The 23,608-nt window shown below is 40.0% G+C and overlaps 3 protein-coding genes across 6 annotated transcripts; 1 reads left to right on the forward strand and 2 right to left on the reverse strand.

Annotated features, from left to right (window-relative positions):
- Positions 1 to 7,238: 7,238 nt before the first annotated feature.
- On the reverse strand, positions 7,239 to 12,776 carry LOC105447908 (inositol oxygenase). The gene is made up of 6 exons (XM_011686205.1): positions 12,674 to 12,776; positions 9,540 to 9,726; positions 9,091 to 9,299; positions 8,277 to 8,413; positions 7,653 to 7,883; positions 7,239 to 7,397 (listed from the first exon to the last, which is right to left on the reverse strand). The coding sequence occupies exons 1-6, from the start codon at positions 12,689 to 12,691 to the stop codon at positions 7,289 to 7,291; spliced, it is 891 nt and encodes a 296-aa protein (XP_011684507.1). The 5' UTR covers positions 12,692 to 12,776; the 3' UTR covers positions 7,239 to 7,288.
- Positions 12,777 to 14,678: 1,902 nt separating this feature from the next.
- Positions 14,679 to 20,631, reverse strand: LOC105447909 (splicing factor, suppressor of white-apricot homolog). 2 transcript variants are annotated; one of them, XM_011686206.1, is made up of 8 exons: positions 20,284 to 20,631; positions 18,822 to 18,991; positions 18,252 to 18,454; positions 17,949 to 18,171; positions 17,616 to 17,698; positions 16,701 to 16,868; positions 15,294 to 16,582; positions 14,679 to 15,010 (listed from the first exon to the last, which is right to left on the reverse strand). In XM_011686206.1, the coding sequence occupies exons 1-8, from the start codon at positions 20,478 to 20,480 to the stop codon at positions 14,848 to 14,850; spliced, it is 2,496 nt and encodes an 831-aa protein (XP_011684508.1). In that variant the 5' UTR covers positions 20,481 to 20,631; the 3' UTR covers positions 14,679 to 14,847. The 2 variants fall into 2 exon arrangements, with proteins under 2 accessions (XP_011684508.1, XP_011684509.1); XM_011686207.1 differs by having other exon boundaries at positions 14,679 to 15,007; positions 20,284 to 20,630.
- Positions 20,632 to 20,710: 79 nt separating this feature from the next.
- On the forward strand, positions 20,711 to 23,480 carry LOC105447910 (histone acetyltransferase p300-like). Of its 3 annotated transcripts, none has more exons than XM_011686210.1 (6): positions 20,711 to 21,136; positions 21,235 to 21,543; positions 21,750 to 21,965; positions 22,148 to 22,185; positions 22,261 to 22,580; positions 22,666 to 23,480. In XM_011686210.1, the coding sequence occupies exons 1-6, from the start codon at positions 20,941 to 20,943 to the stop codon at positions 22,847 to 22,849; spliced, it is 1,263 nt and encodes a 420-aa protein (XP_011684512.1). In that variant the 5' UTR covers positions 20,711 to 20,940; the 3' UTR covers positions 22,850 to 23,480. The 3 variants fall into 3 exon arrangements, with proteins under 3 accessions (XP_011684512.1, XP_011684511.1, XP_011684510.1); XM_011686209.1 differs by having other exon boundaries at positions 20,711 to 20,817; positions 20,918 to 21,136; positions 22,148 to 22,580; XM_011686208.1 differs by having other exon boundaries at positions 22,148 to 22,580.
- The last annotated feature ends 128 nt before the right edge of the window (positions 23,481 to 23,608 follow it).

Consider the following 23,608-nt stretch of genomic DNA (forward strand, 5'->3'; position numbering starts at 1 on the left):
TCTCGGGAGCTGCTTTACCGGAACCGTCAAATTAATAAAAAGCAGCAGGGGGGAGGGGAAAAAAGAAGGATAGGGAATACGGGGGTCGTTACATTTTCTTCGCGCCGACGCGCGGGTAATTCGCGCCGATCCTATGACGCATTTTACGGGGAAACCTGCGGATTCGCGGAACGGGCGGATAATGAGCGCGAAGAGTAATCGCACTCAGGTAGGTGGACAAAGAACGGCCGCGCCGATGTTGCGGGACTGTTACTGTCATACCTCGCTAACCCACCTTCCCCTCCCCCGTCCCCCCGTCCCGCGTATATTTCTGCATCCTGGGATACCTCCGCGTGTGTCCTTCCAACTCTCTCTTAAATTAAAACGCATTACCCCCGTAAGAGACGCGCTACCACCCTCCCACGCGCAATTTCGCCAGGGAACGTCACGGAAACTAAAACGCGGTATAGAAACGATGCGATTAATAATACCTTCCAACACTACGATGTTATGATACTACGTGATTATGTCACATAATATGTATGTTTAGATATTTTCTAAAAAAAAAAAAAAAAAAAAACTTTATGTACAAGAATAATGCTCTCCATTTTTCTTGGTAGAGGGGATATTGATTTCAATTACAAATATTAAGGTAGCGAACGTACCGTATATAAAATCGTATTAAAATTCACTCCGCGTCTTCGCGGCGCATGGATGTCGAAATGGTCGCCGATATCAGTTTTCGATCTCCGCGCTTTTTCCGACACGTCGCGAAACGCCGTATTTCACCTGTCGCGTTATCTCCCCATCGTCGCGTTATTATATTTCACGTTAACGGCGTGCGAAAGAGATCAGGGACGGTTATCTCGTATTCCTCGGAAGACAAAGACAAGTCGGAAAGACGCTTTACCTCTGCGGCACATATTCTCGGACATTAAGTCGCGGTACCGTTAAGTGTAAAGTGGAGGCAAATTGCTGTAAATTGTCCGCAGATTAGTATCGCAGATATTACTCGTAGATTTACGAGAGACACCTTTACGTATTTGCATTTCCCAAAGTGTCCGTCTTACATTGTATATAGTATTTCGTTCTGGTCGCGTCGATGCTTCGTGAAGATGTTCCATTTATAACCATGCGAGGCCGTTCACAACCAAACAGTCATTTACAATATATATCTTTCTTGTTACATTATTTAAATATATAAGCGTACACATCGATATATTTTGTATATGTATATCTCAAGCTTCTCGTTCGGAGAATTTCAATAACACAAGTAATTAACATATATAACTTTGCTGTAATTTTTTCATCAGCATACATTAACTCCGGAAACTCAATTTTATGCGAAAGATGTAAATTTTCCCATTAAAATTTTCCTTTTTAATATTACTTATGACAATTCGATTTTACTCTTCATTACTTTAATTTTTTTAATTCACGCTGCAGGAACTGCATTATTTAACTCAAGATGCAAATCCCATCTCTCTCGCTTTTCTATAGTTTCCGTGAATTCCGTTCTAAAAGCCCACGACTTTCCCCGCGGCGAGTTAAAGGTCCTGCGAATCTCCGTTCCGGGAACCGCGTCCCACCAATTACCGCGAACTCCTATATACAGTTCCTACGAGAGCGCGGTGTTCTCCCCATCTCCCGGAGCAGCATCCGTCACGCCTGCACCTCGTTGGCGCTTGAGGCCTTGGCGACCTTCGGCGAGGGTTGACTCTATGCGGAGGTCGCGGACACGGTCGCGAAAGGGAGAAGAAGAGGGAGAGAGAGAGAAAGAGAGAGAGAGAGAGAGAAAGGAGAGAAGGAGATATATCGGAGAATCGGGCGCCGTGTGTGGGTCTCGGTTACGTGGGGTCGCGTGGGCGTACGGGTGCGCGCTCGTATATACCCGCGCCGCCGACGGTTTCTCAGAAGTCGCGATCGCTTACGAGGTAAAGGTAAGGTTGCATGATTCACGAGCTACGTGACCTACAGCTACGTCCCTCCCTCCCTCCCTCCCGCTCTTCCCCCTCGCTCTTTCTTTCTCCTCTGTGCATACGGGGTACGTGCATCCGCGCGCCGCACGGTGAAGTTGAACATACGTACGGCGCGAGCGCGCGATCACACGGCCGAGGGCCGCGATACGTACTTACGTATGTATATACGTACGTCGCGGATGGCGACGCGAGGCTGATGCTGCCCACAATAACGTCCCGTTAATGTCCCGTAATGCCCCGTAATGTGGCCGCTGACTAAGCCAATTTCGCCGACACGCAGCTCAACCGGCGTTTGCCCAGCGGGGGGGAGGAGAAGGAGGGTGTGGGTGGGCTCCTCTCTCATCGTTCTCGCGATCGCGATCGTCCGCGCGCGCCCCGTCCGTGCGTTATATGCGCACTCGCAGCCGCTCGCTCACTTCCCCATCACGGAATCACCTCTAATTGGACTTCCAGGTAAGTCACCTGCGTCCATAGGAGTGCCCCGGGAACGATCCATCGGCTCCCGCCTACGCTTTTGTCATGATTCCTATCTCTCCGTTCGCTCGATCTACCCCGAACGCGGAGGTAAGCTCTGGTGAAAAAGGCACGAAAGTCTATAAAAGCGTCACAGCTCTAGTGTTATCAATATTAAATATAATGAAGCTTATATTTATAGTCATTTTAGTGTATTAATAATAACTTAATCGTTGATATATTTTTTGCAAGCAAAAATCTGTCTGACAGCATCTGTGAATGTTTCGTGTGTATGTTAAAGATTTAATATATAGGATTAAAAATATATATTTAAATTTATTAATCAGAATATAGCTTTAAATTATTTAATTAGTAATCGTGGATATTGTATTTGTAAAGTTTCTTGTAAAATTAAATAAGTTATTGATATAATCGCTAATACATTTCAGTATATTAATGTATGTTTATTAATGACATATTATTAACGCATGAGTATTAATATTAATAATGTGTGTTAATTAAAAGTTAACGCCTTTTCGCGACAAGAAAGTCGTTTCGAGAATGCATTTTCAAAAGCGGAAATCGTTCGGACCTAAACGGGGAATCCTGACAAGGACGATCGCGATAGTCCTATAACGGAAGCTTCCTTGCGTGGGAAAGTCACCAGCGCAACCGGAAATCGGTGGGGTTGCTCGTGGCAAAGTATTGAGAGGGTATCACGATCGAGTATCGGGATTCCGTGGCGACAAAAGGGGGCAAATGCCGGTATCACTAAAAATAAAGAAGCCCCGTCCCGACGAGGCAACGAGGCGTCAGCTGATCGCGAAGTCTCCACGAGTAGCTCCTGCCCTCCTATAACTTATAATTTGCTTTCTTTAATTAATAAATTTTTAATAATTTCCTAATGTCCCTTCAAAATTATACAAGCAATTAATTAACGCGAATAGCTTTTATTAATTATCGCAAAACGGAAAGATTATCTCTTTAATTGAGTGAGTGCGGTAATTCCATATTATAAAACTATTACAGCTTCCATATGTTCGCATAATAATAAATCTAACGCGGAAATTAGCGTGTCGCGCCTCTTCCATTTACACGAAAACGTATTTTCCTCTAATTTTCTAATGTTCTTTCAAAATCATAAAAGCTATAGTTAACATGAATATAGCGACTTTTTATTAATTATCGCAGAACGGAAGGATTATCTCCTTGAGCGAGCGTGCGGTAATTCCATATTATAAAACAATTCCAGCTTCCATATGTCCGCGTATAATAAATCTAACTCGGAAATTAGCGTGTCGCGCCTCTTCCATTTACGCGAAAACGTACTTTCCTCTTACATATATATAACATATGTGTTTTCCTCTTATATATATAAAAACACACACACACACATTTATGAACGAACGTGCCACGACTTCACGGATACACGCCTCCTCCACGCATCGGAAGATCGATGTGTGTAACCCCGTTTCAGGTTGAGTAACTATACGGCCACGCCGACCTGTCGGCCTTTTATTACATTCGCGCGCGTCCCAGAAATCGGTGAAGGAACGCCAATCTCGCCCTTTCTCCCTTGGCGATCGCCGCGGGAACGCCGTGCACGTCGTCTCGCGGCCGATGCGAGAAAGCCGACAATTATAGCCCCCGAGACGGGCCGCGCGATCGGTCGATTCGTTAATAAGCCGCGGCTCGGCGCGGCGGCGATACACCGGAATAATTCCACCTCGTTAACGGGGCGCGCAGTCGTTAATTAAACAATAACGGCCTTTCAGATTCCCGATCACGTATACGACCGCGGCCGCGGCCGAGGGATCAATCATTTGCGCGCGCGAGAGATCGCATGAACGCAATCGCGAGGCTGTACGAGAGGAGTATACCCGATTCTCGGGACCTCGTGATATTACGCGTTTCGAGGAAAAACGTGAGTGAGAGGCGAAATTTCTCCCTCCCGTTCTTAATTCTGTATCGTACACACGATATATGGACGAGTAAGAAAAATAAGCTCTTTAATTTAGGACGGCGTCTCTCTAACTCGAAGTGGAGTCATCGCAATCACGCGTCCGCGGCCGACTCATGAATATTTATCTATCGCCCACAGACGGAGATTTTGTCGCGATCAATTTCCCCCTGGCGTGGATTAATTGGGGACTAATTCGGGACCGGAGAGGCGTGCGGAGACGGTCGAGATAGATGAAATTCAGCATATCGTGTGCGAGATCGGTGACCGCGTAGTTGTAAAATAATGAGATTAGAACGAACATTTCGCGTTCTATCTTACGTGCGGTTTGTGTGCACATTCACTGATCGTTAAACACACAACCGACAATTACCCGCGTACAAAACAATCGATCAATCCGCTCGTTAACAAGCCTATCGCGCGCAGGAGAGAGAGAGAGAGAGACAAAAGAAAGAGAGAGGAGGGAGGGAGAGCAGGAGAGAACCGCCGGATTAATTCTTCGTAACTTTTACCAAAAGGTTATCGGACATTAACTACTCCTTCAAACATGAATATTCATCCATAAAGGTCATCTCGCATAAATTCAAAAGGATATAACGATCAGAAATGATTTAAAAACGTTTACGAGGATTGCCTATGTAGCAATCGCTATCCTAGCAGTGGCATCCTTAATAAGACCGTTTCTCTGTCATCAAGTAATAATAGCTCGATAAATTCCAACGATCTAAAAAGTAGATTAGAATCGATTATTAACTATTGAAATGAAATTATTTCTTATCACTGTCTTAAGATCAAAGTTTTAGTTCAATAATCTCCGGGACATTAACTAAAATAAATTCTCAATTTAAAATAGAAATCGATAATTAAGTTAAAAAAAAATTATTATTTTTATCGCTTTCTTATGAAAAATATATCGGGGATCTTCGCTGAGTAGGGTCACAAGTTGCTGTTTCTTTAGGTCATACGTGAGTGAATTCAGCTTCAATTATCTCCGAAATATTATCTAAACGACTCGCTCTTCTGCCTTCAACATTGTTGCGACGCTCACGGGAGGGAGAAACCAGGACAACAATGTTTTACACTCGTAAGGGCATCGCGCGGGTACAATCTGAAAACTTGCGGACGCACCGCGAAGGCCGAGATACCGCGAAAATATAACTGCAAGACGAGATGTTACTGTCGCGTAGCCGCGATAAAGAGGCTGCCGCGCTCCATTATTATGACGGGACGCGGGACACGCGCGCTTTCAGTTTATTGGGGTCGTGGCGCAAACAGTAGATTGTCCGGTTTATTGAAAACTTCCTAGGTGCGCTGCTCCACACGTCCAGCGTTATACGACCGCGTGTGCCGAAACTTCGGCTTCGTATTCGTAATAATGCAGTGATAAGCGTGACAGCGCGCGGGAAAGCCCGAAGGTTGGTGTCGCTAGCTATATCACCTACATGACTTTGCTACGTGTGTTAATTAATTGATGCCCGGAATTATATACTTCCAGATGCAATAAGAAAACAAGAAAACAATTTCAAACGAAGCCCGATATATATGTATACAAATAACGAAGGGAAAAAAGCCAGATTCGGTCGAGGCTATAGATGTTGATTGCCCAACAATATTCTTAATTTTTTAATCTTTAAATCTAGGCCGAATTTGGCTCTTTTTCCCTCATCATTTGTTGCATTAAGAAAAATTTACGTATAAATCACAATAACAAAATTTATAAAATACATCCTGATTTCTCTGTAGGATTTCCTCCTCACCATAATATATATGTGTCTGTAACATTTAAATTTATAACTGCAATAAATAGTTTGCCTGTGATTATTAACATAGTCATAATTACTTTTTAGAATTTTTAGAATTATTTTAAGAAACTACCTAAAGATATTTTTAAATTACAAATGTAAAATAAATTTTGTTTTTTCTCAGACGGAATTAATCGTCCTTGAGATAAACTCGCACTGTTACGGAGGATTATGATTCTCGGAGTGCGTGACCTTACGCGCGATTTGCCTTGCGAGCGCGAATACATTGAAAAATGAGCGAACCAGTTCCTGGAGAACGAATTCTTCGTTCGTCGTATCGGCCGGCCCGCGTGAGTCAAGCTCCCCTTCGCGCGCACCGTTTAACGGATTACTCATCTAATCGGGACAACCGCGATCTTTATCATCATGCGCCAGGCAGCGCGTAAGCCTAATCAATTTTATGCGCTTGAAAAGCCGCGCACGAATTTTCGGAACATGCGTAAGCACCGGCCTCTCCGTGAACGCCGCGCACGCGGGAATCGCAGAAGATTACGTTGCTCGGTTATTACGGCCAGTGTAATAGTTTGCGATGAAGATGTCAGAATCGCTTTCAAAGTACCATGAGTTATTCTTTTGAGGAATGTGACAAGTTCCAGAGGCGCAATCATTGAATTTAACTTCATTTATAGCCGCTTATGTATGCAATATTAAATTTGCTTACATTTTAGATACTCCTTTCTTACGCAATATTATATAATATATATTACATAATATATATCACATCGTAAGAATGTATATCAAATATATTATAAAATAATATATAAATCTAATTATATATACATATATATATATATTTTAATAATATACATATATAATATCTATATCAGAGTGTAGAATAATGTATATTATAGAATTATATGCACATATAATATATTTTAATAAAATGTATCGATATTGATACAAATATTGATCTCATTAAATTATATCTCATTATTTGAGTTTTAAATCTCATTAAAATTATAAAATTCTTATATACATACGTATATGTGTTTTGTAAAAGTAGTTTCGTAAAATGGTCTTGTAAAATAAGTAAAATAAAGTAAAATAAAATCATAACAATGCATATAACAATCGTCATTAAATATAAACTTGCGTAATTAAAAAAAAAACGACAATCACCACTCGATCACACCGGGAATATATTCGTCGATCAATTTTTCGTAGTAAGGCCACAGTTTCTCAATGTCCGGAACGGTGGCGCTCTTGGTGTAAAGATCAAATTTGCTGTAATATTTTTCGCGTCGAATTAATCGTCGACGATCTATCTTTTCAATTTTAATAATTTAATGCAATTTATAGTCGAACTATAGTCGTACTATTAGAATTACCTATTTATAATTATATATATAGGTAATTTTTATAATTCAATATAAGAAATCATAATCCACAATTTAATAGAGTAGTAATTTGACTTAACTAACTGATAATTTATCTTTCTTAATATTTTATTGCATTTAAATTATTTTATATCCAACTTACTTGAATTCCGTCACCCATTTCAGCATCTCGAGATCTTCCGGAGTGCAGAAGTGCATGTAGTCGCCGCCGGAGTGCCAGGGGTAGAAGGAGTGAAAACGGATTATAGCCAAAGCTTCCTTCGGCAATTTGCTCTTGTTGTGCACGAGTATGCGGTACAAGTACTCGTCATGGCCCCATGACATCATCAGATTGGATATTCCACACTTAGGCTTGTACATGCCGTATTTTGTGCTGCAAACAAAAATATAATCCCCGATGTAACGCAATATATGCACGTGTGCAATTGTTTTAACATATACGGATTGTTCGTGCGTTTCGTCGCTTTATGGAAGAGTTTTCGATAAATTCTGCGATCAACTTGACATTAGAATTTTTCTTGGAGCACTCTACATGTTACAAATGTATTCTCCTTACTCGTAAACAGGTACGCGACGAGAGTCACATATTTTGAACAAATAATATTCTTATTACATCAAATCCTTTTATATCATACAAATAATCGTTTTTTTAATAATGAAAAATTCCGTTGGAAAGCAAACTTGGAACATACTTTTTTATATCATACAAATAATATCGTTTTTTTAATAATGAAAATTTCCGTTGGAAAGCAAACTTGGAACGTACTTGTAACGGGAGTTCTTGCCGTCGGGATTATTGTCAAAGCTCGTCGCTCTGTAGACGATAGAATCGCCCCAGGTACAACCCACAGGGAATGTGTCACCTACCACGGCCCACTGGGGTTCTCCGTAAAATGCCATCACCTATAATGTACAATCATTTGTTAATCGATCTTATTATAATGCACATCTGTACATCTGTTTCTTATCTGTATCGAAAAGGGGAAGCTGAACAAAATACAAGAATATCGTTGGTTTGGCTAGGAAAGTATTGTGATTGACTGTGATTCGTAATTGTCGAATGCTTTTATAAGTTCAAACTGTATGACAGCAAACTTGCTCAAGTAGGAACGTAATTGTGAACAAACAATTGAATGAAGAAAAGAAAACGGAGTAATCATGGATCTTAGAAAAATGTTCAAAAGCTCAGTTTTTCTTTTCTGTTTTGAATTCTTCTGAGATCTGTAATTGCTCCGTTTTTTCTCTTTAAAAAAATGGATTGCATTAGAAAAATGTTCAAAAGCTCAGTTTTTATTTTCTTTTTTTAATTCTTCTGAGATCTGTAATTGCTCCGTTTTTTCTCTTAAAAAAAATGGATTGCATTTAAAAGATATTACAGGAAAAATATTATATTTGGTAGTTCGACAAATTATTTAAAACAAATAAAATATCTCACTACTGTCTATATACATTATTTTCGAAGGACAAAATTTTTAGGATTTTTGTCCTATCTTTTTTTAAGTATATCCTTTTAAAGTATAAATTGTGATAAGTTATTCATTGTAAAATATTTTCACAGAGCTCTTCATATTTCACTTCACCTTGCCAAGATCGTGAATCAAACCGGTGAGATGAAACCATCCGAGGTCCGGATGCTTCTCTCTGATGGACTCTGCGGTTTGGAACGCGTGAACGATATTAGGCAGGTTCGTGTCCGGATCACTCTCGTCCACGAGATCGTTCAGTTTGAGCAGGGCGTCTTTTACAGTCATTTTGAATTTATTAAACTGAAGCCACTCTCTCATGCGAGCTGCAAAAAATGATTCTGTCACTTCTGCCTTTATCATCGTTTTTTTACGTTTGAAAATAATAAATAAGACACAAATTCGATCGTTCAAATGATCTAGAGATGAACTTTCGATCATTTATTAATATAATCTGTCCTCTTATTCTAACTAATTCTATGACTTTATCGCCAAATAAAGATCATGAAAATAAATAAAACATGAGTGTAAATAATTAAGGTATGTAGTTTGTCGGTTTGACTAACATTTCACAAAGTCGACAGTTTGATTGGTATGCATCTCGTGGTAGGTTTTGCGGACACGTTCCTTGATGGGGTCCTCGGAATCCACGTCGAAATTGCGGAACGCACTTTGCAGCTTCCCGGCGAATACCGGCTCAGGCCGAAATTGCTCCGATGGGTCCAGCAGCATGGTATAACCACGGCTCTGTTCCTGTTACAAAATCAATTTAACAATCTACAAAGTAGTTATTTTCTATTAATAAATTATTTTTACATGAGGAATTACTGCAGCTTTCACATATTTCGTATAACTCTTTGAAAATGCAACACGAAGAAATTCTCGCGACACACGATTGTGTAAATTATTCTATACATATGGCATATTCTACAATTATACTATATTGTAAATTTATAAAACTGTAATTATATATAAAATTTATGTATCCTTCGCAGTATATTCTTTGCCTAACAATAATTATTCAATATTTTTCATTTGTGGCTTGCGTGTAATAAAAATTTAAAAATTGTAAAATTACAAGAATTATACAAATCACGCAACGTTAGATGTTTTTTACTATATAAAATACGCGAAGTGTGAGGCAAGAAAAATTAGATCCTTTTTAAAATTAAATAAAATACATTGTTTTCCTTAAATTGTTAATCGCCTTACTCTGCAAAAATTAATAACAATAACAAAGACAAATAAGATTATAGACCGATTGTTACGCGGGTTTCAGAAAAGAAAAATAGTTTTTTTAGCGAAGTTTGACCTTTATTAAGGGGTTAGCCCACCACTGACGTTTTAAAATAATACCTTAAGTTTGGGATATTTTGTGAGTAAATGGATAACTTTATTTAAAATCTGCTTAGAGGATATTATTGTACATACATAAGAAACCAAAAAAATAATTTTTTAGTTTCTTATACATGTACAACAACGTTCTCTAAAGCTTTTAAATAAAGTTATCTATTTAAACACAAAAAAATCCCAAACTTAGGTTATCATTTTAAGGCCTCAGGGGTGGGCTAACCCCTTAATGCCTGTCCCGAGACGTCTGACTCTCCGGCCGATTTCTCAAAATCGGTGAAGTCGACGGCCATCGCGAAATCCGATGTGGTCCAACAGCGTTTCGGTACATCACCGGTCTTTGTCTCCCGACGCCGATGAAAGCGCAAATAATACATGTAAGCATCACATATAAATCATCCCAATGTGAGCACGATGGATCAGCCACGTGAGATTCGTCGTGGAACTAGTCTACAACTATTTATAATTTTATTCTAACGGTCTACACGACATCAACAACGCCGAACTTGACGCGTAAAAATTTTTCGTCGATATATATTAAATTACATATTTTTAATATAATCCATTTGTATTTCGATCTCCCTCCAGCTTTTTCAGCGAAAAATTTTCACAGTATCTCATTTCAATAACCTCAGAGTATCCCATAATCTCAATAATTCATTTCGTTAATAGTTGACATAATATGTTTCGCAATGAGCAAAAAAGACTTCCAATTTCATTATTGCAAGCAAATGTATTCTAATATTAATGAGAAGATTGCAAAATATTTATATCTATAAAAAGATTTATATTTATAATTTATATCTATAATAATTTAGGCTGATATTCATAGCCGGTTATTATATTTAAGATCATCTTAAGTACAATCTTAAAATGTCATAAACCAATCACAAAGAGCCGTGTATTAGCTTCTTAATCTTAAGACATTACTTAAGACAATCTTGAAATAAGAACTATGAATACTTAGTATACATACAACCTCGAAGCTTATGTACTCATTATTACGCGTCAAGTCAAGATGCACATAATTAACAACAGTGATGAGAACACTGGACTAAGATCATATAGAAATCGTTACTATAAATTACAAACTGATACCTCAAATAAAACACAGAGTCATTCATATATATTTAGTCGTAATATGTCATCAATTCTGAGTTGATTTTCAGGTAAGAAGAATTCTTTTTCATAATTTTTAGAAAAATTCTTATTGTATCTAAAGATGAAGATCAGAATTGATGACATATAACTGAGTTCTTTTTGAACTCTCTGCGTTATCTGGGACGTTTCTATTGTCACATTTAGAATGTCATTCGTCTAATTTACATGTATACATGTCAGTTCAGATAAAATAAAAATACATATAATAATAATATATGAATATAATACCACACCAAATAACGGTAACAATGCAATGAAGGCGAAAACAATACGTGCAGGTCTATTAAACTATTTAAATTTCGAAGTATATATGCATGGTGCAAAAACTCTCTGCAGTATCAGATTATAAATTAAGATTAGATTTTCCTTCTGCAGTTTAATATATAGCGTTTCCAAGATCGTGCTCATAATAAACTTGAGCGGATAATCATTGGTTAAGAATGTTCTGATTACATAACAAAATCCAAGTTTTTATTATGGTCTTGGGTACATTATTAACTCTTATTTGTCTTATTTGTCTTTGTTATTGTTTTGAAAAATGAAAGTCAGACTTATTACATATTATTTTTAAAAATTAATAAGCTACAGCTAAAAAAGTTTTTTTCAAGATGTATCGTGGAGAAAAATTCTACGTAGATTTGACGCGCTTATCTATAGACTAATTAGACTAATATACATATACGCAGAAAACAGATGACGTATTTATCGAAATTTGTTAAACATGGTATAAAAGAGGATTTGTAATGCGAACGAATTTGTGACGTGATTAACACTGATATGTATTGTGCAATAATGCACTATCGGTCTCTCTTTTAAACATAAATAAAAATATCTTGGCTCTGGACGCGAACGTGCAGTACGAAATATTCATAAAACGAATTCCATCCGAAAAAAAATTTCACACAACGTTATAATTGCAAATTTAAAAAAAAGCTTATACGTTCAACGATAATTAATTTACATAAAGAATTGATTCAAAGCGACAGGATGAAATTGTTAAATGTTAGAAACGAGACAATGATTTGTATAACTAAAGCAAGTGTCACATGTTGAATTTACAAATCGAGGAATCACTTATACTTATAAAATAATGAAGTTCCTCGAACGATATTCTCTTCCTCGTAATGTTACATTATTAAATCTTGAATTTCGAAATTTCATCAGAAGCGAAAATTCGTGATGTACTTACAGCTGTCGTGACGGACATTCTGTAGCTGGTTACTGATGGAAATGTAACTGTCGTCTGTCCTACCCTGTGTAGAACTGTGAGCTAACTTATAAAGTCGAAGACAATTCACCCTTGATCCCCGTATCGCCTGACGGTCCGGCGACGGTGGTGGTGGTGTTGATCACAAACAGATGCCAAATCACGTTGCCGCTTTATATCGCACCCTCCCCTCTCCTGATTCCACAATTCCAAACTATGGTGAACACGCGGGTATCGTAAACGGAATGATCTATTGCAAATTTTTATCAAGATACCAAATCACCGTAATTCACAACATACAAATTATTGCGCCGCACAAAAACAACACGGTCCGGCGCGACCTGCGTTTAATGTACGATAAAATTATTCGAGTATCTAAGAACGCTTTCAGATTCTGGCAAAATTTCCAGTGCGGCACCGGATCGGCTTAAAGCCGAAGCTAATTTCTTATAGATAAGCAAATGCCGTTAAAAACAGAATATACGGTAATTATCGCGATAATGTAGAAATTGGACCGAAATCGATATATAGAAAGATATCACTTATCGTCAGTCATGAATAAAGCTCTTTATGTGACGAAAGAAATTACGACGCGACTCTATGAGCGCTTTAAAAAAAATTTACGACCGCAATTTCTTATTTTAGCCATTTGTTTCAATGACTGTCTTGTTCATATTCGCGTCCGTCCGGCAGATCATGAAAAAACTGGCGAATTCTACGATAATGAAATTATTTAATAATAATTAATATTTTAAAATTGAAAAGAGCGAAGGCGAAATAAATATTCGACGAATTTGAAGAAAGCGTCTTAGAGCGCCTGATAATTTTTAACGGCTTTTAAAGGATACTAAGGTCGACTAGCTCTATTCTCTTCTTTCCTTCAAAGGTCGCCGAACAAAATAAAACAATGAAACAAATAGATGCCGATAATAGCATAGTCTAAAAATAAATTTCTAAATCGTATGCCCCATAGATCAGCGATTTGTAACACTGATAATAGATGACGCACATTATAAATAGTTCGTTTAACCGGATCGTCTTGCCATGTGATGATCGGTTGACAGTCGGTGCAACCGACGTGCGAATGATGTCAAATATATAATACAATTGTTACCATTCCGCGGCAAATGGATTCAATTGCCGCGCGTTTATGGGTTGCGCGTGGTGCGCGTACGGATTCTTTAAGGATTCCGTAAGCTCGCGCGAGCGCGAAAACGCAAGTACGCGACAGGACGATAAAGAAATGATAGCGTTAGCGTTTCGCGAATGAGAAACGTAATATTTACACAGCGTGCGCAACGCGTGGAAATATCCAATTTGATAACCTTTGATATTGCATAATATCAGCAGCTTCGCACGACAATCAGAAAACTTTTTCACCGCGTGTGTACGTACTCGGAATTTCTGCAATTCATCGTGAGCTTAATATTTTTTTCACACATGTTACGCTTGGAATACTTTGAACATTTGGAAATAAATAATTTGCCTTTCAGACATCATTTTCGTAACCCGTAATACATTAATTCTCCCATACACTGTTGAGAATTGACTTCGGAACACAAAGAAGAGAAGAAAGGAATTTTTGTACACATATTATATGTACGTAAAAATTGAACCTGTATATAATTAAATTTCTTATCGGACATTTCATCTCTCCAAGCCTTTGCCTTTTTATATAAATATTATATGACTTCGAAACACAAAGAAGAGAAGAAAGGAATTTTTGTACATATATTATATGTACGTAAAAATTGAATCTGTATATAATTAAATTTCTTATCGAACATTTCATCTCTCCAAGTTTTGCCTTTTAAATATATACGTAGTTGAAAGAAATTCGGGGATAGGAGATTGATAAATAGTTGAGCTGAGTCACAGGTAAAGAAGCGAAAAATGATATCATCGGACAAATGAGTAATGGAAAACGGAGAGAAACATACGTATGAGGCGCAAGAGGTATACACATACACACACAAACACCTAGGAATATTAAAGAGTAAATTCTTCGTATTTCTTGATGACAAAAGTGGTATCAAATTTGCCGCTGTTATTGTATAATATACGTTTTTTTTTTTTATAATAGTATATGATGCATGTACGTATATACATTACTGACGTAAACCTAATTGAAACAAGCGAAGTCATTAGCGACGTCATTAAGGCGAGCTGGAGTCCGAGTAGCTCGTGTTGCTTTCCCGCCGCCGCGAATTGTGCCGGTGCCTGTGCGAGGGACTGCGCGAGCGGGATCTGTGCCGCGAGGATGATTTCTTACTCTTCTTGGTTCTGTGCGAGCGGGAGGAGCTTGAGCTGTCGTAGCTGCTGAAACATATACATGCGTGCGTTAAAGTAATTAAAATTAAATAATAGTGATGCAGTTTATTAAAAAAAAAGACGTTATTTCAAAAGCAAGACTACAAGTGAGACTACAAGCTTGGCAATAAATAATTTCAATAAAATGAACATTAGGAATAAAATTGAGCTACGAGCAAATAATCTTATGTAATTGCAATGGGCATGTCTTTTTGAATAAACGCAATAAAATTTTGAGCTCTATGTTTTCATGCTGCACAGCTAATGTTACAATTAAGTAACTTTAATTTACCTTCGATGAGAACTCTTCTTTTTCTTGTGCTTTTTGTGCAATTTGTGCCTGTCCGTGCTCCGACTCCTGGAGCGTTGTCGCGGCCGCTTGCCGCTCAGGTCCGCGCCCTTCAGTCGATCCATCAGGGAATTACCGCACGTCTTCGTGTCTTGCGAGGACTTGTCCTTATTGTCCTCGAGGGACGGCGACGGCACGGAGTGCACCTCGTCCGAATCGTCCTTTCGGGTGTTCGGATTCACCGTGGTGGAGGCGGTCTTAAGCGCTGGCGTCTGGATGTGCTGGCTGAGAAATATAGCCGCTCTCTTCTTTCTCTCGAGTTGCAGCTGCCGTTCCTTGGAGAGTAACTTGTCCCGCGCGGCCGCCGCCAACTTATCCTTGATCCTGTCCTCCTGCGCCTGCTTATGCCTGATCTCCTTCTGACAATCCTCGAGGATATCGTCCGTCAGATCCACCAACTCCTTGTCGTCGCTGCCCTTCGGTTTCCTCTCCGATTTCGGCGGGTCCTTGTCTCCAATGGCAGCCGAAAAATTCGGATCGCTCGTGCCATCTTCCGGCGAACCCGGCTTGGAGTTGGCGTCCTTCTTGTCGCTCTCGATCTCCTCGTCGCTCTCCTCCAACGGCAACGCGTTCCTCTTCTCGATCACCGTGCTCTCCCCGTCCTTTGGCTTTTTAATGGAGAACGACACGGTGGTGATCTGCTTCGTGGATCCCGCACTCTGCTTCGCCTTCGCGTCGCCGCCGCCGTTCTTCTTCTTCGCCTGTATCATCTTCACTCGCTTCTGCACCTCCTCCATTCGCTGCTGCTTCTTCTGCAGCTCCTCCAGCTTCTTCTGCTTCTCCTCCTGCGGCTCCTGCTTCTGCAGCAGCTGCTCCTCCGTCAACACCTTCGGATTTATCGCGCCCTCGTACACCGTCAGCTTGTGCGCGTAGTAACCGTGGTACTGATGCGACAGCTCCAGGAAGTTGAATCTGGGATCCCCCTTGTTCTTGACGATCGTCTCGAAGTCGCGTCCGTTCTTCGCCACGTAACTCGCCATCTTGTCAATGATGATCTGAACGTCCGCTGGCGGCACGATGAAGGACGGCCTGCTCAGTGGCTTTTGCACGGGTATACCGTACGGTACCAACGGCGCGGGCGTCTCGTTGGACGATGCTGTTTGCGTCGTGGCCGCGGCGTCGTTCGGCATGATCGGCATGGCGAGCTGCGAAGGCGATTGCATTTGTCCGTTCGACCCGTATATAACTGGACCGTGCGAGTACTGCATGGGCGTAGGATAAGGAGGATAATTCTGGAAAGAAGAAGTCGTAATGTGCGATAAAGAACAATGAAAATAATAAAAAAATCAAAATTTTCGGCCAAACTTTGAATATATTCTATTTTCAACACGATTGTTGCCAGAATCGTACCTGCGGCGGCATCGAGTGATAGTATCCAGCAGACGGCACTGACTGCATCGCCGGGTCTAACGCCTGTGGTGCCTTGGATGGTGGTGGTTTCCCCGTGATCTTGTTCACGAGCATGGAGTACGCGCAATCCGCCGACGGTTTGTACTGTATGCTTGGTATGCTAGGTGCCTAGAAACGGGAAAAAAATTCTCTTGTAGCAATTTTGTATATTTAGTTTATTCTAAATTTATTATATTGTTATCCTCTACGGTATCCATTAAAGTAAAACTGGAAATATATTCGGGTTGCTATCATATTTTATATCTCTACAATGCAAATACAAACTTTAGAAGAATAATAAGATGGAAAAACATTGTTTCAAAAGCGTATTTTAAAAAAATATATAATAAATTGTGATTTGTACGCGTAAATACTTGTAAATAGTAAGTCTTTTTAATAATACTGAATTGTACTAACACATTTTAATTAAATTTAATAAATTCATTTGTCTGATAAAATGATAAATGTTTGCTGGATTTGCTTGGAATATCATCAGTATGCACGAGCGCGTGGAAATGATTAACGTTTTAAATAGGTGCAATAAATGAATAAATAAAAATGTGTATGAGAATAGATCCAATGCATACCAGAATCAGCCCTGGAAGCAGAAATATTTGACACATAAATTAGTGTTGTAGAGTATTATTAACACATTTCATCCTATTGTGATCCGTGTGAATTTCGAGAGATCGCCATTCATTAAAAATAATTCAGTGTGGGGCCCAGCTAGGGATCTTCGCATTTTTTTTTCGAACTACCCCCAAACGCAAAATTCTTCCGCACGAGAGATAGAGAGCGCAGGGACCGCTTATGCATTTTTAAGAACAGATTAATGTACAGCGTGCAAAGTGACAATGTGTACCGTGCAAAACGTACCGCTTCGATCTTGGTAAGTGACGACGCGAGACTTGGATGCAGGTACGGTTCGTCATCTTCGTCAGAGTTCTCTTCCTCGGGTTCTACCATTGAAAGAAAGGATAACGATGAGACTCGCGCACATCTCAAGATCGTTGAGATGGATTACGGCATAGGTTACCAATTAGAGTATATTAACAAAAATTTATGGCAATACTTACGGCAAGAAAAACTAAGTAGAATCAAAGTAGGTGTGGGTAATCAAATCCTGCTTTATGTCGCTTCAATTACTTCAACTCAACTTCAATATAATTACCATAAGGCATCGCTTGTTATAGAAAGTGATATGCATACCGGATTCTTCTTTCTCAGGCTGCTTTTCGGGATTATATTTTCCACTCTTGATAGCATCGAGGACATATTTGTAATACTGATGGAGCGGCTCGTCTATCGATAGGAACGCAAATTGTGGATTGTTTGCCTGTTTCGTCTTTATCAGGATTTCCAATTGGCTTCCGTGTTGACTTATAAACAGCGCCGTTTTCATTATAATCGCATTCAGTTTCTGCGTTTCCGGCTGCAACATTCGAAAGTATTATATAGCTATATTATCTAACGTCCACGAATTGTAATCAGACAAATGTAAAGAGATCTTACCAGGAGCATCCCCTCGGGAATTTCCAGCTCGGGCGGCGGCACGAATGCCTGATCCTCCTCCTGCGAGCCCTCCGACTGTTTCGGGCTCTGAGAATCCTCGCCGGAGGCTTTATGACCGTTCTCATCTTCGTTGTAATTATATCCCATTTGATTGTACGAAGATTCGGAATCCAGTGCCTGATGCAACCTCTTTATCTCCTCTTCTGCAATGTAGATTCGCAATCAAATTCGCGATTGAACTTTCGTCTAAAGCGGCGTACAATGAGACTTAAGATTAAAGAAAATTGACCAATCGAATAATGGATTATTCATCTTACGTGAGAAGAATGATCGATTGTGATTGATCAATTTTCTTAAATCTTAAGTCTTATTGTAGACGCCGCTCAAGGTCTAAGAAATATTATAGAGCGCTTTCCATTTAAAGAGACACAAGTTGACACAAATATCGTTTTGTTTTTGTTTTACTCACTAAATGCTAAAAAGGATAAAATGACATTTGTGTCAACTTGTGTCACCAAGTGGAAAGCACCTATAATCAAAAGCGTTCTCTAGACAAAGAAGATATGTTACCATGGTACATGGACTCCTCCGCGTCGTTGTTGTAGAGGGACCGATACCGCTCCTCGTCACAGAGTTGCTCTACTTTCAGTTCCTCCTCGGTAAGTATCGTCCGCTGATCAAAACCACCCGGTGGTGGCTCGTGAATCCGTAAGTCTGGCAGCGCCCCGCGTCCATCGTACCTATACACATACAATACGTCTGTTAGAGGAGGAAGATGACATTGTTTTTTTTTTGTTTTTTTTTTTAGTCGTTGATGTACAGTCGGTCACGGCATCTGGAAATGTTAAAAGTCAAGGAGTAAGTCCCAACGAAGCTGATTTCTCTGAAATAGAACAGAGGTACAGGGGAGCGCCTCGAGTAACGTTTCTATCTCCGTTTTCTCAAAGTATCATATCGCGCGATAAATTTTACATACATATAACTATCTCGAGTAACACAATTATCTCGTCACCATTTCTGAGTTACAGTGACACATTCGATTATGTTTATTTTTAAATTTAGCATACAAATACTCGAATATAGACATTCGATTACATTCATTTTTAAATTTAGCATACAAATACTCGAATATGGACATCTGTTACATTTGAAAGATTGATGTAACGAAACGGTGGACGTAAAACCCCTGTCACGCTGCGCAGTGGAGACTGAGAATCGCGACCTTAAGGGATTAGAATTTGACTAATCAACGAAAATTAAAGTTAAAATCATCTCGATCGATCGAATTCGAATCTTCAATTCGCCATCCTCAATCTCCAATGTGTCGTGCCTGACACGGGCTCAAGTCTTGTCACGTCGATGCAAATCAATTCGAACGCATTTGCATGTATAGAGAGCACGTCAACAAAACGAATCCATATGACTGTAAAAGCTTGCGATTAATACAAGTAACGTAACGCCCTGTTGCGCGCCACCCGAGGCAAAAGCCGAGTCTAATTGTGCCAAATACATACCGTGCTGAGCGGTCGTATAAATACCTACAACCGCGTCAGCCTGCCCGTTTGTCTGTCAACGCCGTGTCTCACCTTGCTGCTGCACAGACGGCCAGCCACAATTCGTCACGTCTCACCCAGAGCACCTGACTCTGCGCCCGTGCAGAACGCGTATAATCGCGCTGCACGTTTCACAGCCGAGAGAACACCTGCGGAAGCCTTAAACAGTCTCCAGTTTGCTTATCCAGAGATTAACGATGAGAGGGGGGACCCCGCTTTTTATTTTTTTTTTTTTTTCGCTTCTAAATGCAGTACTTGGATTTTTGATATACATGTACATTTTTTTTTTGTATTCGAATTTGGTGGTTGTTTTTTTTTTTGTTTGCAGTCGAGGTCAGTCGAGGTTACTTTTTTTTTTTTTTTCGCGTTACGTTTCGTCGTTTTCGGGGGAAACGTAACGGGTGCCCGTGTGCGGTCACATTATGCATGAGAACAAATATCCTAGATGAGAAATTGGTTTCTAGGTTAGAGAAACGGACCTGTCTATCCTCAACGTGTTATCGGCCATCCATGGTATCAAATGCTTTCCCTGATCAATCATTTTCGCCTTGTCATCATCGCGAAATAATTTGCAGCTGTATCCGAACACCAACAGCTCCTGCGGTTCCTCGTCGCTATTCTTTTTACGCAGAATGCCCGAGTCTACCATCCACCGGTGGCTTTTCGACGACGCCATTTTCCGCGACTGCAACTCCGGTCACCGAAGTCCGACCGACCCCGACCGGACACGACACGGTCGACGCGTATGATGACGGAGACCGGGAGACGAGCCGACTCATCCGACCCGACGATCAGCGAGCGAGCGGGGTGAAGAGAGGGGGGAGAAAAACCGTCCAGGAAATCCTCCCTTCCATCCCCCCCCTCGGTTCCGGGATGCGCGCGCACGGAATGCGAGCAGCGGGAAGAGCGTTTTGCGGCTTCCAGATGACCAGATCATTCTTGCCTGAGAGCACGAGGAGGAAGGTGTATCGTAATTTCAAGAAGTTAGAGGAGCATATATAATTTACTATTCGGTGGGACTTGCTTAAAATTACTCCCTTTAAATTTCTGGATTGTCTAGCAATATACATATACGATGTATATTATATATATGTATATATATATTGCGTACAGATTTATCGATACCGACCGGCATTATGAACGTCGCAGATAATCAGGACAACAGAATGTTAGGGCCATGGTATATTCTTACACCAGTTAGGTTGTTAGGGCAACAAGCGCAATCACCAGCACCAAGCCCAGCTCAACCTCAATCGGGTGCGCCGACCGGAGGGCAACCAGGTCCGCAGCAAGCCACGCAAGGACAAATGCCTGGTACCGGTGCTCCAACGGGTGAGTTAAATCTCTAGCTTGTCCTATTGTAAAACGCGTCACGACACTGCATCTATGCTCAATGCAAACCTTGTCTTTTGGGTTGTCTGGTGCTTTAGATGCGAAATCAACGCCCGATTCACAAAAATGTGAACTTATACGGCAACTATTAGTGTTACTTTTGCATGCGCAAAAATGCCAACGACGCAAGAGTCAAGCGAACGGTGAGATAAGACGGTGCACCTTGCCGGACTGCAAAACCATGAAAAACGTTTTAAATCACCTGATAAATTGTCAAGCCGGAAAGAAATGTATTGTGCCACACTGTAGCATGTCTCGACAGATCATCAGTCATTGGAATCACTGTAATCGAATTGACTGCCCAGTCTGCTGGCCGATAAAACGAGCAAACAGGAATGTTGCGCAAGGTAAACACATTTGAAAACACTTGTCATTTTTTTGCATCATCAGATTTTTACTCTCTGAAAAATAATCCCTAAAATAACAGATCCCTATAATAACAGAATGTTTTTTTTTTGTTTTCTATGATTTAGCAGATATTTCAAATAGCATTTATTTAAAGATACACATACATTTACATTATACGTCCGTTATATGTATGTCTTTTCGTTAGCACCTGCAATTCAACTAAATAATCAGCCAAATACAAGTCCATTCGAAATGAGATGGCCTTATGAAGCTTATAAAGCTTTAGGGATTCAATGTCCAACAACAACACCGGGGATCTTGCCCGGTCAAGACGTTGATAGAGGCGTTAGAATGCCAGCTCCCAGCATGACAGGTCCAGGAGCACTGGGCAACGTTAGATTAGCGCAACCTCAAACACAGAGTAAGTTGCACATTTTATTATAAAGATCTATTAACTGTTTGCATTTTTTTTTAAATTTTAATGCTTCTTTCAAATTTATATCTGTGTAAAAATATATTTTTTATATCCTGTTAAACAGTATAAGATTGATGCGTATTAGATTTGCGCAAAAAGCAAGTATCCGGTGTCTGCTAATGTTTCAGCTGCACCGGGACAATCCGTAGTCAGTGCTGGACAACAAGTAGTCACTCTGAACGTATCTCTTCCTTTAAATTCCGATCCTAGTACGGTCGGGGCAGTCAGTGCTGAACAACAAGTAGTCACTCTGAACGTATCTCTTCCTTTAAATTCCGATTCTAGTACGGTCGGGGTAGCCGACAATCAGACGGTACCGACGACCGGACCCACATCCACCGCAGCGGTCGCTGCCAATATACAGCAGTCTGTTAATATGCAAACGTTCGGACTGAACGAGTCCGGGCAACCCGGCGTGATAAGCGGGGAAAATAGATTAGCAGATCTGCAGCTTCCAAGCGGTCTTCAAGCGGGTCAAGTTACGGCGTCGCCAGTGCAAGGAACAAAAGAGTGGCATTTGTCCGCCACTCCAGATTTCAGGAACCATCTCGTTCTTAAATTGTTAATAAGAGTTTTACGTATAATAACGCGTTCTCGTTCGGAATTCGTCTCGGTATGTTGTAGCGTGTCTATTTATTTTTCTTAGGGTTCAAGCAATATTCCCGACTCCCGATCCGCAAGCCATGCTCGATGAGAGAATGCACAACTTCTTGGTCGCATACGCGAGGAAGATGGAAGATGACATGTATGAAAAGGCCAACTCTCGGTCAGAATATTACCATCTGCTAGCCGAAAAAATTTACAAGATTCAAAAGGCACGAGGTAAATAGTACAATTTCGACAGCACCCGGATATTTCTTTAAAGTCTACATTCATGGAACGTTCTTCAAAATCGTTTTAAATAATGTCATAAATAGATTAATATGATTCTGTGTTTTATGACATCTTGAGACTACTTAAGACATTTTTCAGTATAAGAACGAACTATGAATATATTTTTCAGTCAATTTTTTGTTGTTATTAACACTGTGTGCTTTCCAGCAAGAGACACAAATGACAAAGTGAATTGTTACATTCTTGTTGCTCGCCAATGTTAAACAAAGACGAAATGATTCACTGTATTACAGTGTCATCTCTTGCTGGAAAGCATCTATTACATTCTTTCTAATGGCTTGAATATACTCGATTGTGTATATGTTCATATGATATAAGAATTTGATAACCGAAATCGTTTCCGAAAAGAAATCGCTCCGCTCTTGGCCTTTACGAATTCAATTTAATTAACAGTTTAATTTCCTTTAATATTTTAACTAACAGAACTTGCCGTCTTGTTAGTTGCACTAAAACGAACCAATAATGTAATAATAAAATACCGATTTCGAGATAGCGGAATTCCAATCGTGTAAAGTGTATCAGATGCAGATTTTGTGAAAGAAATAAAAATATAATTACAAAATAAAATTATCTGAGTAATCAAATTCTAATTTTCAATCTTCGCAAACGTCAACTTCTATATAGCGCGTACAAGTCTGATATGGGCTTCAACTTTAAGCGGAATCTTTTAATTCTTTACCTTCGCGATTCCGTTA

This window comes from Wasmannia auropunctata, unplaced genomic scaffold, assembly GCF_000956235.1.
Source record: "Wasmannia auropunctata unplaced genomic scaffold, wasmannia.A_1.0 LD336090.1, whole genome shotgun sequence".
Lineage (NCBI taxonomy): Eukaryota > Metazoa > Arthropoda > Insecta > Hymenoptera > Formicidae > Wasmannia > Wasmannia auropunctata.

Bases quoted from the DNA above. Each gene is read 5' to 3' on its own strand.
- LOC105447908 (XM_011686205.1), bottom strand. The intron at 8,414-9,090 runs GTGAAGTGAAAT...TGTACATTATAG, and splicing joins TGATTCACGATCTTGGCAAG to GTGATGGCATTTTACGGAGA. The intron at 7,884-8,276 runs GTACGTTCCAAG...TTTTGTTTGCAG, and splicing joins GGCAAGAACTCCCGTTACAA to CACAAAATACGGCATGTACA.
- LOC105447909 (XM_011686206.1), bottom strand. From the start codon at position 20,480: ATGGCGTCGTCGAAAAGCCACCGGTGGATGGTAGACTCGGGCATTCTG. The intron at 16,583-16,700 runs GTACGATTCTGG...TCTTCTTTCCAG, and splicing joins ATCACTCGATGCCGCCGCAG to AATTATCCTCCTTATCCTAC. The intron at 15,011-15,293 runs GTAAATTAAAGT...TATATGTTTCAG, and splicing joins AAGAAGAGTTCTCATCGAAG to CAGCTACGACAGCTCAAGCT.
- LOC105447910 (XM_011686208.1), top strand. From the start codon at position 20,941: ATGAACGTCGCAGATAATCAGGACAACAGAATGTTAGGGCCATGGTAT. The intron at 21,544-21,749 runs GTAAACACATTT...TCTTTTCGTTAG, and splicing joins AAACAGGAATGTTGCGCAAG to CACCTGCAATTCAACTAAAT. The intron at 21,966-22,147 runs GTAAGTTGCACA...CTAATGTTTCAG, and splicing joins AGCGCAACCTCAAACACAGA to CTGCACCGGGACAATCCGTA.